Below are 15,924 nucleotides of genomic sequence, written 5' to 3'. Positions count from 1 at the left end.
GACTGAAAGCAGCAATATTTGTAGAATACATCAATGAAACTTTGAAGAAAATTGCGTAATCGATTCAAAAGTTATGAACTTTTAAAGTTTCTGTGCTGTCACTTTGGCCAACAGGTTAAAGCTGATATAAAGAAAAGTCAACATAATTTCACTTTTAGAGCATAGTGAAATTTCAGTTAATTTACCTCTTCCTCTTTCAGAAAACAGGGGAAATGATATTACCCTGAACGTATGTCAGTAACAAATTGATGGAATGTGTACTTGTCATGAAAGATGAAGTTTTGTGGAACTCTCCATATATTTTCATTATATATTGTAGTCCAAAATCTGTCATGAGGTGTCAGTAGTAGTATCCTTATCCAGCAATGAAGACACTAAATGCAAAAAAAAAACTTTTACTGATGTGTTCTACTGATATTGCTGCTTTCACTCAATCCACATTTATATTTAGGCTTGAGTTTCCTTTAGAACTAAACAATATTTCTAAGATCATGTTGTTACAGATATGTGATATCAGCACAAATCTGGTGGAAGAAAAAAGTGTGTCGTCAAAAAAAAAAAAAGGAAAATTGGTTGGATGGACACAGGTTGGGGTTTTCATCACATTAAGGTAATCACACGGTCGGCAGCGCAATGACAATATTGGGAATTCCACTCATTCTCCAAGGGGGCAATGCAAATGCCAAGAGTCTGGGCCCCTTTGTGGCGGTGCCAGATGTTCACACGCGAGGACCGATGTGCAACGCAGTGCAATAGCCTGTGACGCAACCCGACACCGTGCGGTGGTGACGGATCTAGGTGTCTCGCCGGGGAGATATTGGCCCAGGTGATATGCGGTGTGGCGGCATCTCTTGTTTGATTTGCTCCCTCCTGTCTTGCATCCCAGCGGGTTTGTAGTCATACCCTCGATGCTAGAAGTGTGAAAAAACAATAAGAGAAAAAGCAAATAAGTGTCGGTGATGCAGGAGGAGGAGGGATATTTAATAGGAGGGGTATAAAAATAAGGAGAGTGGAAGTATGATGTATAAGGCACTTTTCATCTGAAAGAGGGCGGCATCCTTTATTCAATCCACCATGTTGACTAAGTCAATCCATCTTTGATTCTCAAGGTGTTTGGCTGCCTGGGAACAGTTCTTGTATTCCCCACATGTGATAGGTTAAAGGGACTGTACAGTACTGGTTGAGGTGGGGATTCATGTTTTGAACAATCCTAAGTGAGATAATGAGAAACCTCTTATGAAATATGAAAGAGCATGTAATTTTAAGAAGGATCCAACGCTTGTTTGATGAAAATTGGTTTTCAAATGGCTGAGATATCCAAAAAAGTGATAATAATAAAGGATCTCTCTGTTTCACCTTGTTTTTTGATATCTCAGCCATTTCAAAACCAATTTTCATCAAATAAACTTTCGATACCCCTTAGAATTGCATGCTCTTTGACATCTTATAGAGTGTTTTCTGAATATCTCCTAAAACGTTAAAAGCTAAATCCTCACCTCAACCAGAACTGTACACACCCTTTTTAAGACTAAACCTCCAAATGATCTGAATGTTGCTTGAGGCTGGTATTTTAACCTGCCCTGTATGAGGTTCTGAAAGCCCCATAGGCTTTGCTCACCACCCGCAGGGCTCTGGTAGATGATGTGCTAAGCTGCCAAAGTGAACAAGATGTGATTTATCTCTGGGTGCATCTAGCAACTCACTCCTGGCACAGAATTAAGGTTTCTAACGACTTTTTTGGGAGTTTTGGGCAGTTGATAAACACAAAAATGTTTTGATTATAGGGTTACAAACAAGTTTGTGTAACTTTGTGGAATTAAATCTACCCTTCAGACATACAATTGTATCATCTCTGAACTCTGCATGCAATACCTCAAAACTTGCCAATTTGCATGTTCCTTTAAGCCAATTATAAGTGAGAAGAGTAGTGACATCAGAGCCCTTTCTGTGTTAGGGTACCTCTGGGAAAAAAAAAGTATTCCATGGTAACTGCAGTCAACATTAACGCAGTTTCTTTAGAGGCAGTAACCTCTAGGTATAAAGCTGTTACATGAGTGTTACCATGGTTTCTTACATATTTTATTTATCACTGCTTTTCATGGTAAGTACAGAATTGAATGAGAACTTTAGTCTAGGCCACTTTTAACATCAAATCCATTTTTTTTTTTTTTTTGCCAGCATGATGCTCATGGAAGTTTTCACTAAAGATAACGTGGAGCTGCACTTGATTTAAAGGGATACATTATGCGAGTAGTTTAAAATCAGGTCTCTATGCAACGTAGGTGTGTTTTCTCTCCAACTTTTACACTGGGCAGTTTTTTGCAACCAGGGTTTATGAAAGTAGAAGGAAACAAAGAACTCATTCTGTGTTTGATTATTGGAGGCCATCATAGTCCACTGGAGAAGGCTTAATCCAATGAAGTCTCGAATAAAACAAGTTGAGACAGGAAGGCAGTTAACTCCCGTATACACAGGAGAGACTTCTTGACGTCCCATCTAACAAGGGCGTAGCATTTCCCCCAATGTGGTTAGCAGCCAATTTGCCTCCGACGACAGGAACATCTTCCCTGCTGTTTTCGTGCAATTGTTAGGAGTTGCTCGGAATTGAAAAAGTAGAAATGAAGAAGAAGAGGTAAATAATTGACTTACTACGAGAGATGGCAAGGAGGGAGGGCAGGGGAATTTAATCTACCTGTCAGGGGAGCTTTTCAAAGGGATTAAGGTGGAAAGTAGGACACAAGGAATTTTAGACTTACAAAAGAACTTGTTTCTTTACTGTTTTAGAAACACAATTCATGCTAACAAAGTTTGATTCATTTGTTTGAAAGCAAACTTCGATCATATTTCTCCCAAACGGGCACCTTCACCTACATTCACCAGTTGAGGTCAGGTAGATTTTTTTTTTCCTACTTGAGTTGTACGTGATTCTTGGTGTGATCCAGAGACTGAAGAACAGTTTGGCCCCTAAAACGTAAATGTGGAGGTATAGGTTAGCTTGACCTTACTGTCACTCCGTCCATAGTGTGTGCATGTAAGTATTGTGTATAATCTATATGCACTCCTTCATTTACTTTCATGTGAGTGTGATGTAAAATTGGACAATTTTTGGTTTGTGGAAATTTTGGTGCATTTTGCACAACATGAAACTAGCTAGAGCAAAAATACAAGCACATAATTTTTTTGTATTGTTTTTTGTAATAATACATATCTTTGACCTCCATGCAGGTATGTTGTAGGGGTATAACTGGTATGTCTTGTATAGTTTTCTCCATGTTCACTATACCTATAGGCATTAGCGATTTAGCTGTCGTATTAAACTAGTTACCTTTTACTGTGTATTATGTGCTGATAAAAGCCCTTAACCACCGTAGCAGCCGTAAACTGTTTAAAGTGCTTGCTTGATCGTCATGACTATCCGCAAAATTGAAAACATGCAAAATTCCTCTTATCCAGCTGAAAAAAAGAAGAAATGTATACAAAATATTAGGGAAAGATATTTGCGTGTAGATTTACTGCCATACATTAGTGATGCCTGTGGTTTGGAATGTGTTTTGCAGTCAGCAGTTGGTGAACAATGATATCAGTGTCTGAATACTTTGTATGAAACTCGAGACTCATTTCAGAAATGTGATGGCCAAACTAGGTCTGTGGTAAGTCTGAAACCCCCTCACTGTAGTGTGAATCTCCATACCCCTCCAACTCACCCCACCCTTGTAGCACCATTGCATAGTGAACATAACACATGCTTGTGATTAAACTGGCGTCATTTCAAATAGTCTTTCCAATTTCACACAAGATGGTTGCGTTTGCATGGTTGGCCATTCGTTCCTATGGTCAATTACCAGCATTTATGCGGGCTTAATGACAGGCCTTGTGTTTTATAGTACTCTACGGTCTTGCAGCTGTTGGTTCTGACCAATGAAGCATGGAGTGTATCCAGCCATGGTCAACATAACACCCAATGTTTCCACTGCCAGTCACGAATGTGCTAAGTGGGCACACTTAATTGCCGTCTGACTGTCTCTTCTTTGGATCGGAAAACTTTGAGAGAAGCACCAACTTGGAAAGACTATTCGCTCAAATTTGTCGTGTTTATCATACTTCTGTGCAGAAATTCACAAGGTGTGAAAAAGCAAGAAAGTCCAATAAAAAATCAACAACAACCACAACCTCAAAATATACACTAAAAAGTGAAAAATACAGTAATAGGAGATGAATCTCTTTAAAAATAAGTAATGAGTACAAAAAAAAAAAATGTTTTTCCATTCAGCAAAGCGAGGTATATTTTTGTTTGATTTGATGAACAGTGCTTTATAAACATGCATGGAAATTACAGAGTTCAGGTGATATTTCTCAAATCTCTTGTTGAAATTTCTACTGAACAAGTTTCAAATACACAATCTGCACTCTCATGGAAGAGCAAGACATTTGGAGGAATTACAGGACAAGGTGCAAATAATACTTCAATTACCTGTTGGTGAAATTCAAAAGATTTGAGATTAAGTATCTCTCAGATGGCGTGCAGAACATTGTTCACAGAAGTGATTCTAGTGTTGATCAAATGAGATAGTAAAATACACTGTGGAATACATCAAACCTGCATTAACTGTAAAATCATCAAATTTTGAGTGAGATCATCAAAATTTGAGTGAGTTCATCGCATCAGTCAAGACTGGTCTTGATTGCAATTCCTGTAAACCATCCTTGTTTAAAAAGCCAAAGAGGACTTTTCTGTGTTTATCTAGTGGCAAGATTCCGTGCCATAGATGCTCCAGTTTTGCTTCAAACAAGCCCCCCTCCCCCTCTCCCCCCATTCCCTCCTTTTTGCCTCCTTTGCCATCACCTGCGATTGTAACCCACAAAAACACACTCCTCCATAGGTGTTGATTTACGCAGACAGAGAACTCAATCCGGCTGGCGAGAGTTGTTGCATCAAATGATCCCCTTCTGAGGGTGCGGGGATTTTGCCGAGGTGATGCACTGGGGCCGGGCGAGATTTTTAACAGGGCGTCGGAGGAGCGCGAGGGCCATGCAGATGTTCGCCGTCACCGCCCTGCTTTTCCACTCGCATCCGAGGAGGGATCGGAGATCTGGGGTTTGATTTCCAAACATGGATGTGTTTTCTGATGCTTTATCTGATCGCGGGCGATGAGGGCCTGGAAAAAAAATGCCGGGATTTGGAGGACTGAGGTAACTAGAGATTTGATGAGCTTTCCACAAAAAACAGCAAGCCTGCTCACTTGTGTCAAGCCGACAGATGTCAGAGTTACAAGGAGGATAAATTTGTGACTCCTTATTGTCGTTGTTTTAAAACTTTATGGCACAAGGCTAAGTGAGTTAGATGAATTGGATGCAAATAGTTGTGAAGGAATGATTACAGAAAAGGAATGCTATCAAGCCGTTATGTCTATGTCAAATAACAAGGCACCTGGGTGTGATGGGTTAGGTATTGAATTTTATAAATGTTTCTGGATGGATATAAAAGATTTATTGGTTGAGAGTTTAAATGAAGCTTATGTTAAAGGGGAGTTATCTGAAAGTCAAAAACAAGGAGTCCTCACACTTATATACAAAAAAGGAGATAAACGAATTTTAGATAATTGGAGACCGATATCATTATTAAATACAGATTATAAGATAATTGCTCGAGTTATGTCTCAGCGATTACAAAGAGTGATTCATAAAATAGTTTCATGTGATCAGACCGGTTATATAAAAGGGCGTTCAGCTGTAGATAATTTGAGATTGATTCAAGATATTATTGATTATTGTCATGTATACAAAAAAGAAGGTATACTTATTTTTTTGGATTTTCAAAAAGCGTTCGATTGTGTGAGTCATAAGTTTCTTTTGCAAGCTTTAAGAAGGTTTAACTTTAAGGAATCATTTATTAAATGGATAGATGTTTTATATACGGATGTAATGGCAAAGGTTATTAATAATGGATGGGTTACAAATGTATTCAAAATCAAAAGGGGTATTAGACAGGGTTGCCCCCTATCAGCGTTATTATTTGTCTTAGTAGTTGAGGTAATGGCAACACGTATACGTTCTAATATTAATATACACGTTATTAGTATACCAGTTTATGATGACCCGTCTTATGATGTTTATGATATACGTATTTCACAGTTAGCTGACGATGCTACATTAATTGTTGACTCGGTAGAGTCAGGTAATATTGCAATGAAAGAGGTATTAATTTTTGGTGAATATGCGGGGTTAAAGTTAAACTTTCAAAAAACAAAAATACTACCATTGAATATTGATATTAATGAAGTAAATTGTTTAGAAAATTTAGAATGGACAGAAGAGCCGGTTACATATCTTGGTGTTGTTTTGTGTCAGACAGAAAATGAATTGAATTGTTTGAATTGGTTAGTAAAAATTGAAAAAATTCAGCGAATAATAACAATGTGGAGAATGAGAAATTTAACGTATTATGGGAAAGTAGTTATTATTAAATCTTTACTTGTATCTCAGTTGATTTATCTTTCATTTTGTTATAGAATTCCTCAGAAATATGTAAAACAGTTGAATAAGATATATTTTTCATTTCTGTGGAATTCTAAAAGAGATAAAGTTAAAAGAACTGTTGTAATGAATGGTGTTTTACAAGGTGGGTTAGGAATGATCGACTTAGATGCAAAAATGAATTCACTTAGGCTTTCTTGGTTGCCGAAATTATTAGATACTAGTGATAAATCCTGGAAATATATATGTAAATTTTGGTTAAATAAAATCGGAGGGGTTTATTTATGTTTACATTATAATTGTTCAGCAACAGATATGATGTTATTGTGTAAAAGATATAAATTACCGGTATTTTATTCTGATCTTCTTTCTACATGGGCAAAAACACATTATAAAAATATATTGCAGGTGACTGATATATCAAATGAAATTATTTGGAATAATACGAACATCAAGTATATGAATGAAGTTTTATTTAACAGATACTGGGTTGAAAAAGGTATCATTTATGTTAAACAGTTGATAGAAAATGAATCATTGAAAAATCATGAACAAATATATGAGACAATGAATTTGACTTCCTTATTAATATTGTTTCAATATGAAAGAATTAAAAAGGCACTGCCACAGGTGTGGTTTGATTTTTTGTGCAAAAGGCAATGTACCAGAGATATTTTGTTTGATAAAGAATTGTTCCAAATAAATACTGGGGATATAATTGAATTGATAGTTTTAAAGACAAAACAGTTTTATTCGTTACTGCTGGATGAAAAGAAATCCGAGCTAAGTGTAATATACTTTTGGACAAAAACATTATATATACCTCCAGAATTTGATTGGAAAGTGTTGTTTGATTTCAAGTTTGGAAAATTATTTGATAATAAAATAAAGCAATATAGTTTTAAGTTATTACATAGAATTTTACCATTTAAAGAAAATTTAGTGAAATGGAGAATTGTGTCTGATATGATTTGTAAGAAATGCAACGAAGTTGAATCGATTTGGCATGTCTTGTTACATTGCCCAGATACGAAGTTATATTGGGAAAAAATATCAAATTTTATATGCGCTTATTTTCATATTGATATCACTGTAAATGAACGAATAATATTAACAGGAATAGATGTAAGAGATAAATCTTTGATGTTGTTAAATTTTGATATTAGTTTTTGCCCAATATACGATTTTTCGTTTGTATATACTTAGCAATTATACCGCAAAAGCAATGAATGTATATGCATTATTGACCAACTTCAGAACAGAGCTCAATATGAATTTAAAATTTTTAGTTAAAAAAAACTTACTTGATTTCACGAAAGGCAACTTCATGAATTAGAGCAGAAGTTGAATCACATAAATGATATTTGATTAACTGTGGATGCGGAAATTAATATGTTGAGGTAATGTCACACTTATGAAGTATTTTGGATATATTTGAAGTATATAATTTCCAGAGGAATCGAAATTCATGTGATGATTATGATTTGACAATTTATTGTTCTATGTTCGTATATCTTGTTCGCTTCTGTGAACCTTTTTAGATATTTGAAATGAAATAAAGTCCCTCGAAGGAGGATAAAGAAAAAAAAAAAAAAAAACTTTATGGCAAATCCACAAAGGTGAATATCCCTCCCTAGAATCAATCATTATTGTGGTCACCGAAAGCTCATTTGTCTTGCAGTGCATATCTTTTAGATACAGAAATTCAGAATTTGTCAATCAAATATAGTGTGTCTCTTCCATTTTCTTACAGTGCAGAGGTTAGAAACATTGAGTATGCACTTAAATGAAAAACTTGTTAATTTTTAGTCACACAAGATGTCAGCTGATGTCTGTCTAGGGCAATTACCCTCTGGGCAATTACCCCGGACCCTTCCCCCGGCCCTAATCCTAATCCTAACCCTAACCCTAATCTTTTCTCTAATCTTACCACTAACCAGTATTTAGCTGGGGGGGGGGGGGGGGGTGTTAATTGCCCTCTGGGGGTAATTGCCCAGATACGGATGTAACCTACATGTATCTATTCAATTATTGCTGCAACTATGGAGTGTGACTTTGGCAACTGCGACTGAGTTTTCAATACAAGACAGAACTAAACATTATTTACCTGATAATCATAGATGCAACAATAATTATGACAATTATCCTCATCAATGAGAAATCATCATTATTGATGAGAGTAGTGACTGTTGAAGAAGCATTATCATCATTTTGTGTTTGATATCATGCAGTCCTACGTGCCCCCAGATAGTCTCTTCTGTGGTCAGAATGACATTCCAGGGGCCCATTTCACAAAGATGTTTTGCAATTATTGCGAGTTGCAATAGTCATGGTTTCCATAGCAACCATTTGCATGGGAACTAGAAAAACTCTTTTGTCCCAATACTGTTATTGCAGTAGCTTTGATTAATTCAGACTATGAGGACTGCTTACCACTATATGAAATGTTCTCTGCAGGGCTATGTTCCAGTATATATTTACCACTTGATTAATATCTACATGCACATGAAGACCTATAACATACAGCATGTAACACTTACAGGAACTATGTCAAACATATGAAGATGAAACATTCTAGCAAGAACACTTTGCAATACGACTTACCTCTTAGGAACTATAAAAAAAAAAAAAAAAAATCAGGAATCTGCAATCTGCATGATCTCCTGTTACTTAACATATTTTCAGCCATTATGAATAATTGTCTTATAAGATCTGTGTTTTTGAGCTGTTTTTCTTGTGTGATCTACAGTAGATGTTGACCTACTGTTCATTGAAAGCTTAGTGTTCTTGTAATGCTCATATGTCACTGCATCATGTAATGAATTTAGGTTGTTTTAAGGCAGTCTCCATCTAGTGCCAGTCAGTAGTCTTTTCAATAAGAGAACTTGTCAGTCAAGTGAGGAATTTTGATGAAATTTGATGTGCTTTCACAATATGCAAAGAAATGTTTCAATCGTGGTGTATGGTCTATAGGGCAGAATTCAAAATCTAGGTCGAAGGTCAGGTAATAGAAGTTCATGTTACAAACGTTTCCTTGTTATAAACAGGCAGGTAATGGAATTTTCCTGTTTTTGTTTTAGTTTTATTTTTTGTTTTTGTTTTGTTCATACACCAACCTTGTGTGAGCTTGCCAAGTGATAATGACTTCTTGGGTAGAGAAAGATGGAAATTCCTGTCACATTGTTCAGAATTCCAAGCAGAGTTGTTAGATTGGATGTTGAAGTGGATGTTGAAGAAATATCTTTTGTAAGTTTCGTGAGGAAAAAAAAAATGGAAGATGCATGACCTTTATGACCCCCTCCTTCTCCTCAGCTTTATGATGAAAGTTGATCTAGTTATCTGGTCATCAGCCAGACAAGGCCAGCCAAGGTGGCAGAGGAATGAAAGCCAAATGGGCATGGTTACGTCCAACGCGTGAAGCACGTCATCCACTAAATTCCATTGTCAGTTGGACGTCACTGCATCACTTGGATGTGTGCCTGGATGCTGGAGGACAGGGGATGGGGGGGGGGGGGGGGAGGGGGAGGATGTCTACACACCTTGGAAGAGATCCCTGGTAGCAGTGCTCTGCAGTTTTTTTTTTTTCGAGTTCTGCTCGCGGCAGAACAATTGCCGTCTCGATGCGTAATCCCTGGAGGGCTTCCGCGACATGTCAGCGACTGCTTAATAACTCGGCTTATTTATTCCCCGTTGGCCACATTATCGCTTACCACTGATTAACCTTTTCCGAAGGAGTGACGGTTGTGCCAGACAGCGTATCTTGTGCATGCCATGTCCCCCCTCCCCCCCCCCCAACTCCCCCTGCGGGCCTGTGATTAAGAACCCCTTGCATCTGTAGCAGTTTATTATGATGACATAATAGTCCACTAGGGTAAAGATTAATTTGTGGCCTGTGCTTGGCACAACGTTGAGGCAGTCTGTATTCACAGACATTCTTCCCCTGCCAGCTTTGACTACCTCTTTCTGGCATTTATTCAACCCAGTGGCATATGTGCATTTTACAGTTTCTTGTTGACACTGTCATGAAGAGAAAATTGATTTGATTACTCATATGCCACCTTCAAAGGTCATATTTTGAGAGTGGTACGCATGTACCCATGATTGCAAAAGTCATTGTTCGTTGCTTCCATGTGTTATGGAGAAGCCAGTCGTCGTTTTCATATCCCTATTCAGAATCTTGAGATGACTGTTTTGCACCTTGACTCTTACACAGGTTTTCATGCACATGCCTGCTTAACCTGTTGAAGACTAGTCCTGAGCATACTCGGGCAGGTGTCTATGGGAAATGCATGTTATAGCGAAATTAGCTAGTCCTCAACAGGTTAATTATCAGGTGAGAATGTTCTTCATGGTAATATCTTTGAAGTTAGCCTCCTGTGGTTTTATGGGTGCTGATATTTTGCATCTTGTATTTGTAGCTGTATCTATCCAATTCTAGTATGTATCACATTATTCTCAAAAAAGGGAAAACATGGAAAATAAGACCAGGTCAGGTTGATAATTTATGAATCAACTTCTTGATATATGTATGATAAATTATATATACTGTAGAAGTGCAAATTTTTGTGGTATTGACATTTTTGTGCATTTTGCACAGCCAGAAAGCAGTGCATGTCTTGATTCCACAGAATTTAAAGCACATGAAACTCATCTTACCTGGCCAAGTGCAAAAAATAACTCACACAAAAATATCCACTTTTAAGCAGTAAATAACTCCTGTGGCAAAACATCGTCTTAGACGATTTCCGATGTACATCTCTTCCAGTGATGTGCCAGAGAAGGAAAAATTATGTTGTGTGAACAGGGCCAGGATTTCTTGCTACATGCTTTTAAGAGAGTAGCAGTCCACAGACAATTAGAGCTGATTGCTTTTGCTGAGAGAAAAAAAGGTTCTGCACGATTGACGTTAAGTGTTCGCTCCCATCATTGCTTGGGAGTCGAGGGGTACAGTAATGAAGAATTGAACCCTCTCAAGACCGATTCACTGGAATGCCATTAAGATCGTATTCTGTGCGATTGATGCTAGTAGTGATGGGGTTCAAGTTCTGACTCGAGATTCTCTTGAGAGCATCTTCAAGGTCTCTTCCTTGCACTGGTACATTTTTGCATTCATGTGTGTGATGCGCTACGTGATGCTGTGAATGCTCTGCGGTACACCTCTTCTTTGTCACAGTGGGTAAGCAGTGCACCCATTGATTGATCCAAAGAGAATAGGATCAATGTTTTCTCTACCTCTTTCTTCTATTGCTAGCAGTGTTCAAAAAAGTTAATCTAAGTTTGTACCTGTGCCCAGCAGTCCGATATTGCATTGCGGGATTTGTGTCCGTGTGAACATACCCTATGTATAGACAATGACTTCTAAGAAAAACAATTAGAATGATAACATTATTCACTATTTGTGCAGTCATTGGATTTACTGCCACTGTGCAGACATTGTTAGAAATGATGTGCGATGGATAAAAATGATAATCATCCTTATGATAAATGAGAGTAGAATCAACACCATGATGTCAAGATAAATGAATTTTGCAACTCACCATGACAATTAAAGTTCCATTTCCACTTCACAAGTGGTAGTGAAGTGGTAACGGCACACCTAGAATCTGAGAGCGGGGGTCATGTCTGAAGGAGGTGAATGACACATTCTGTAGACCTCCATGCAATGATAAACCACCATCCTTCTCCATGTTGCTTCTCACATACTCCTGCATATCTCCAGCTCCAATCTCCATCTCCCCCTATCTGTGTGTGTGTGTGTGTGTGTGTGTATGTGTGTATGTGTGTGTGTGTCTCTCTCTCTGTGTCCCCCCCCTCCTCTTTTTTTTCTTCATACTTCTCTTTTTCTGTTGATTACAGGGGCTTGTGTTCAGTATATTCATGATTTGTTTACCCTGTCTTCCAAACAGTTGACCCCACAAATGTGAAATTCTCTCCTCCATTCGAATCTATATATGATGCATCACGCGTTACCCCGGGGTACCGTAGTACCCCGGGTAACCGCGTTGTGTAGCGCCACCTCATGTCCACTCGAGGACAGCCAGAGAAAAATGCATGCACTGTTTGTGCGTGTACATAGTCATTCCCAAGCCGCTGCATGTTATACTATGCGTGCATGGAAGCTGCGATACCACTAGCGTGTGCTTTAGTGCAGTGCTGTGCAGTAGCTAGCGCGCGCTAGCTCCAGCACCAAAATAATTTCCTCTTTTTGGCACCCAGGGTACAACCTTTTTAAAAAAATAAATAATTCAACAAAATGGCTGATTTCTGTTTGGTACCCCGGGATACCATTTATGTCATCATATTCTGCAAGTTGGCAAATGGCTGCCTGCATTGGTGTCTTTGTAGCAGTTATGCCAAATGCCTTCTCCAAGCTCTGCAAGACAAAGTAATCTCTAGCTGTGTGTGTGGGGGGGGGGGATCACATCCCCCCCCCCCACCTCCTCTGAGAAGAACAGGTTTGATTGGTCCATCCACTTCAGGTAACTTAAGGGTTGCTCATCGCCATCTCTGCAAGATAGCCCTAGGTGTTCATGTCATGTGTGTACAATCGATCCCCAGGCATCGCAGGAGGGCAGTTGAAGTTGCGGTGGTGTGATGCGCCCTTGGTGTAGATTTCTCCGTGGAAGGATGAGTTTTGAAAACAATTGGATGATGTGGAGTGGCAACTTCAAGCCTTCTCTGCCCTCCCCACCCCCCCCCCCCAATCACCAATACCGTTCCTTTAATATGTGGAAATGTCATGAGAGTTTTGCTCTGTGTGTTTGTAATGCTCGTTTGTGTGTGTGGCCATCATGATTTTCATTTTAGAACCAGTGGTGGAGGTTGCTCTGATGGCTCTGCCCTATTAATGTAATTTCCATGAAATGTTCAATTTAGTCTTCTCAATCATTTTGTATCCCTTTTTGTATCACTAATGAAGGTTCTTATCTTTTACTTGTTCATTAACATAAACTAAATGTATTTCCTGTTACTAGAATATATAATGTAATATGTTTTAGAGGGCATTTTTTTTTTCCTGAAGTTCCTTTCCTGCCTGTAATCTTCTCTTTCTTTCCAAACTCTTCTCTGATTGGCCCAAATTCATGAAGGTGGTACAATTGAAACCATGGTTAAAACCATGGACAAAGACCGTAGTTTTGTATGGGGCACCAAGTGTTGCATGGCCTATTTCATTACGAAATCAGTCATTTGGTCGATGAAATCGACGAAATGTTCATTTCATTAAGAAATGTTAACATTACATCGACGTAATGATCATTTTGTTAATGAAATGGTCATTTTGTTGAAGAAATGACTGATTTTGTAATGAAATAGGCCATGTGACTCTTGGCGCCTCATACAAAACTATGGTCTTTTTCCATGGTTTAAACCATGGTTTCAATTAAACCACCTTCGTGAATTCTGGGCATTGAGTCATTCTGTAATACAACTCTGTCTGTCTGGACGTCTGTTTCTCTCTCTCTCTCTCTCTCTCTCTATCTATCTATCTATATCTATCTATCTTTTCACATTATAAATTTTTGTCTGTTTGTGTCTTATCTGCCTATATATCTTTCTGTTTTGTTTTCTCATCTATCTCTCATATCTATCTCCTCTTACATACTTTTCTCCTTCCAATGTATGTTGATCTGTTTATTTCAAAAGAACACTTGTACCCTGTCCTTTCTGTCTCCTGTTTTTTGTGGGGTTTTTTTAGGTTAAACTAGCAGAGTATTTGGACATTTTGATGCTTACTTTCTTGTTTCATGTTATCATTTTTTTTCTTTCTTGCCCTTTTTTCGTTGCAGTTATTTTTTGCCGGAGGCCTGGGTTTATACTTCAGTGCCATAAGATCAGATGCTTACCAGGGGAGTGTGAAAATATTTGCTGTTAAGGTAAGAAATCATTTGTTTCCAGCTTTCTCCTATTTCAGACTCAATTGAAAAATGCCGTAATTGTTTTCATTTCATCTGCCGTTGGAATGTTACATTTAATGATATTCTGTGCTATATTCTCAAAATAAATTCTTATCTCTTCCTCTTTTATGGCATTTGTTCAAGCTCATGTTGGAATGTTACAAACATTTCTATTCAAGCCCTAATTTCTATCTTCATTCCTTTGGAGAAAGAAAAATGCATGGTTTTTCATTATCAAGGTAGTATTTGTCATTGCTATTCTGGACTCTTTTCTAGACTCTTCTCATATCTATTACTTTTCAGACGTAATTTCACCACTTTGACATCAGTCAATATCATCCAAATATTGCCTTACCAAATATCCCATGAAAATCCCTGTTTTTCCAAGCTTTCCAGACAGTTAGCAGTCTTTCATTTTCATTTCTATTGATTCCACAAATCAAATCCGAAAAAGAAATCAAATAGTGCAATAAGTGAATATTCCTTTTGTGGGACCAAGGGGATAGAGCAGTGAATCTTGATATTAGAGTATATATATATATATCCTTTCTCATTTTGATCTGATAAAATGCTTGGGACAAGTGCAATTGCACTGGAATTGCTAGACTTATTTCATCTGACAACAGGCAAATACTCTAGTCCCAGCCAGAAATTTGAAAAGCTTGATTTCTGCTTGTTATGAGGATGTATTGCAAGTCAGAGACTGAAAAGAATTCTGGTTGTGTGGCACCCTGTAGGGCCCTCTTCTGAGTGCTGACCTAATATCTGCTTCTGCTCCGCTGCTCCCCATAATTATGACAAATTTCTGTGATTGATCAGAAAATTAGGCGTAATTGACACAGAACCGAGATTTATTAGCCAATAAATATGCAGCGATAAACAGGCCCAGTGTCATGTAAAAACCGTTCTGTGATCCCTAGAACTGGCAGTACCCCCCCCCCCCCTTCCACTGTAGCTAAATCCTTTGCAGAAGGAGGTCGTTTAAGGGATGTATCAACCGGCTCTATGTAATCAGTATCAATTAACTTTGACTGAGCATGTGGAATTTGCTCCAACGCGCGAGTAGTTTTGCATGAGAGGAGTCCCCGTGCCCATAGAGAGCAACGACTTTCTCAGCAGCGGCACCAGAAGATCGCAACTGAGTGAGCGTGGGATATGTTTAATTAGAAGACAGGATAAATTATCCATTCAATTTGTCATTTATTGCTCAGTAACATATTATTGATGAGATTCTGTGGAAAGGAAAGTTGCAAAATGCAAGAAAGTGTCCTGAGCTATATTTCTTACACAGTCACAAGAAAACTCAAATATATTAGTACCCTGTAAAGTAGCACTGGTAGTGTTCATGGCTGTCTATGATTCTCGTGACAAAGTAGAATGAAAATGTGGATTTCTTTGTAATTCATTTGCAAACATTTTAAACAATTTGTACAGGGTTTCTTAAATGTAAGGCACAAATTCAGTAGCTTTTGCAAATTTTGTAGTCTTCAAATTTGTCTAGTGAAGATCGACGGATACTGCTGTGGCCCAATTTGGAATTGATTTTTAAAAATCA

The 15,924-nt window shown here is 38.0% G+C and overlaps 1 protein-coding gene across 1 annotated transcript in view; it reads left to right on the top strand.

Annotated features, from left to right (window-relative positions):
* Positions 1 to 15,924, top strand: part of LOC140239172 (sarcospan-like) — a 131,132-nt gene that overhangs the window by 96,945 nt on the left and 18,263 nt on the right. The window contains exon 2 of the mRNA XM_072319057.1: positions 14,262 to 14,348. Coding sequence (XP_072175158.1) covers positions 14,262 to 14,348 — 87 coding nt within the window. The remainder of the gene's footprint in view (positions 1 to 14,261; positions 14,349 to 15,924) is intronic.

Source organism: Diadema setosum, chromosome 2, assembly GCF_964275005.1.
Source record: "Diadema setosum chromosome 2, eeDiaSeto1, whole genome shotgun sequence".
In the NCBI taxonomy this organism is placed as follows: domain Eukaryota; kingdom Metazoa; phylum Echinodermata; class Echinoidea; order Diadematoida; family Diadematidae; genus Diadema; species Diadema setosum.
The sequence above is the reverse complement of the archived record's forward strand: the minus strand, read 5'-3'. Positions and strand labels throughout refer to the sequence as shown.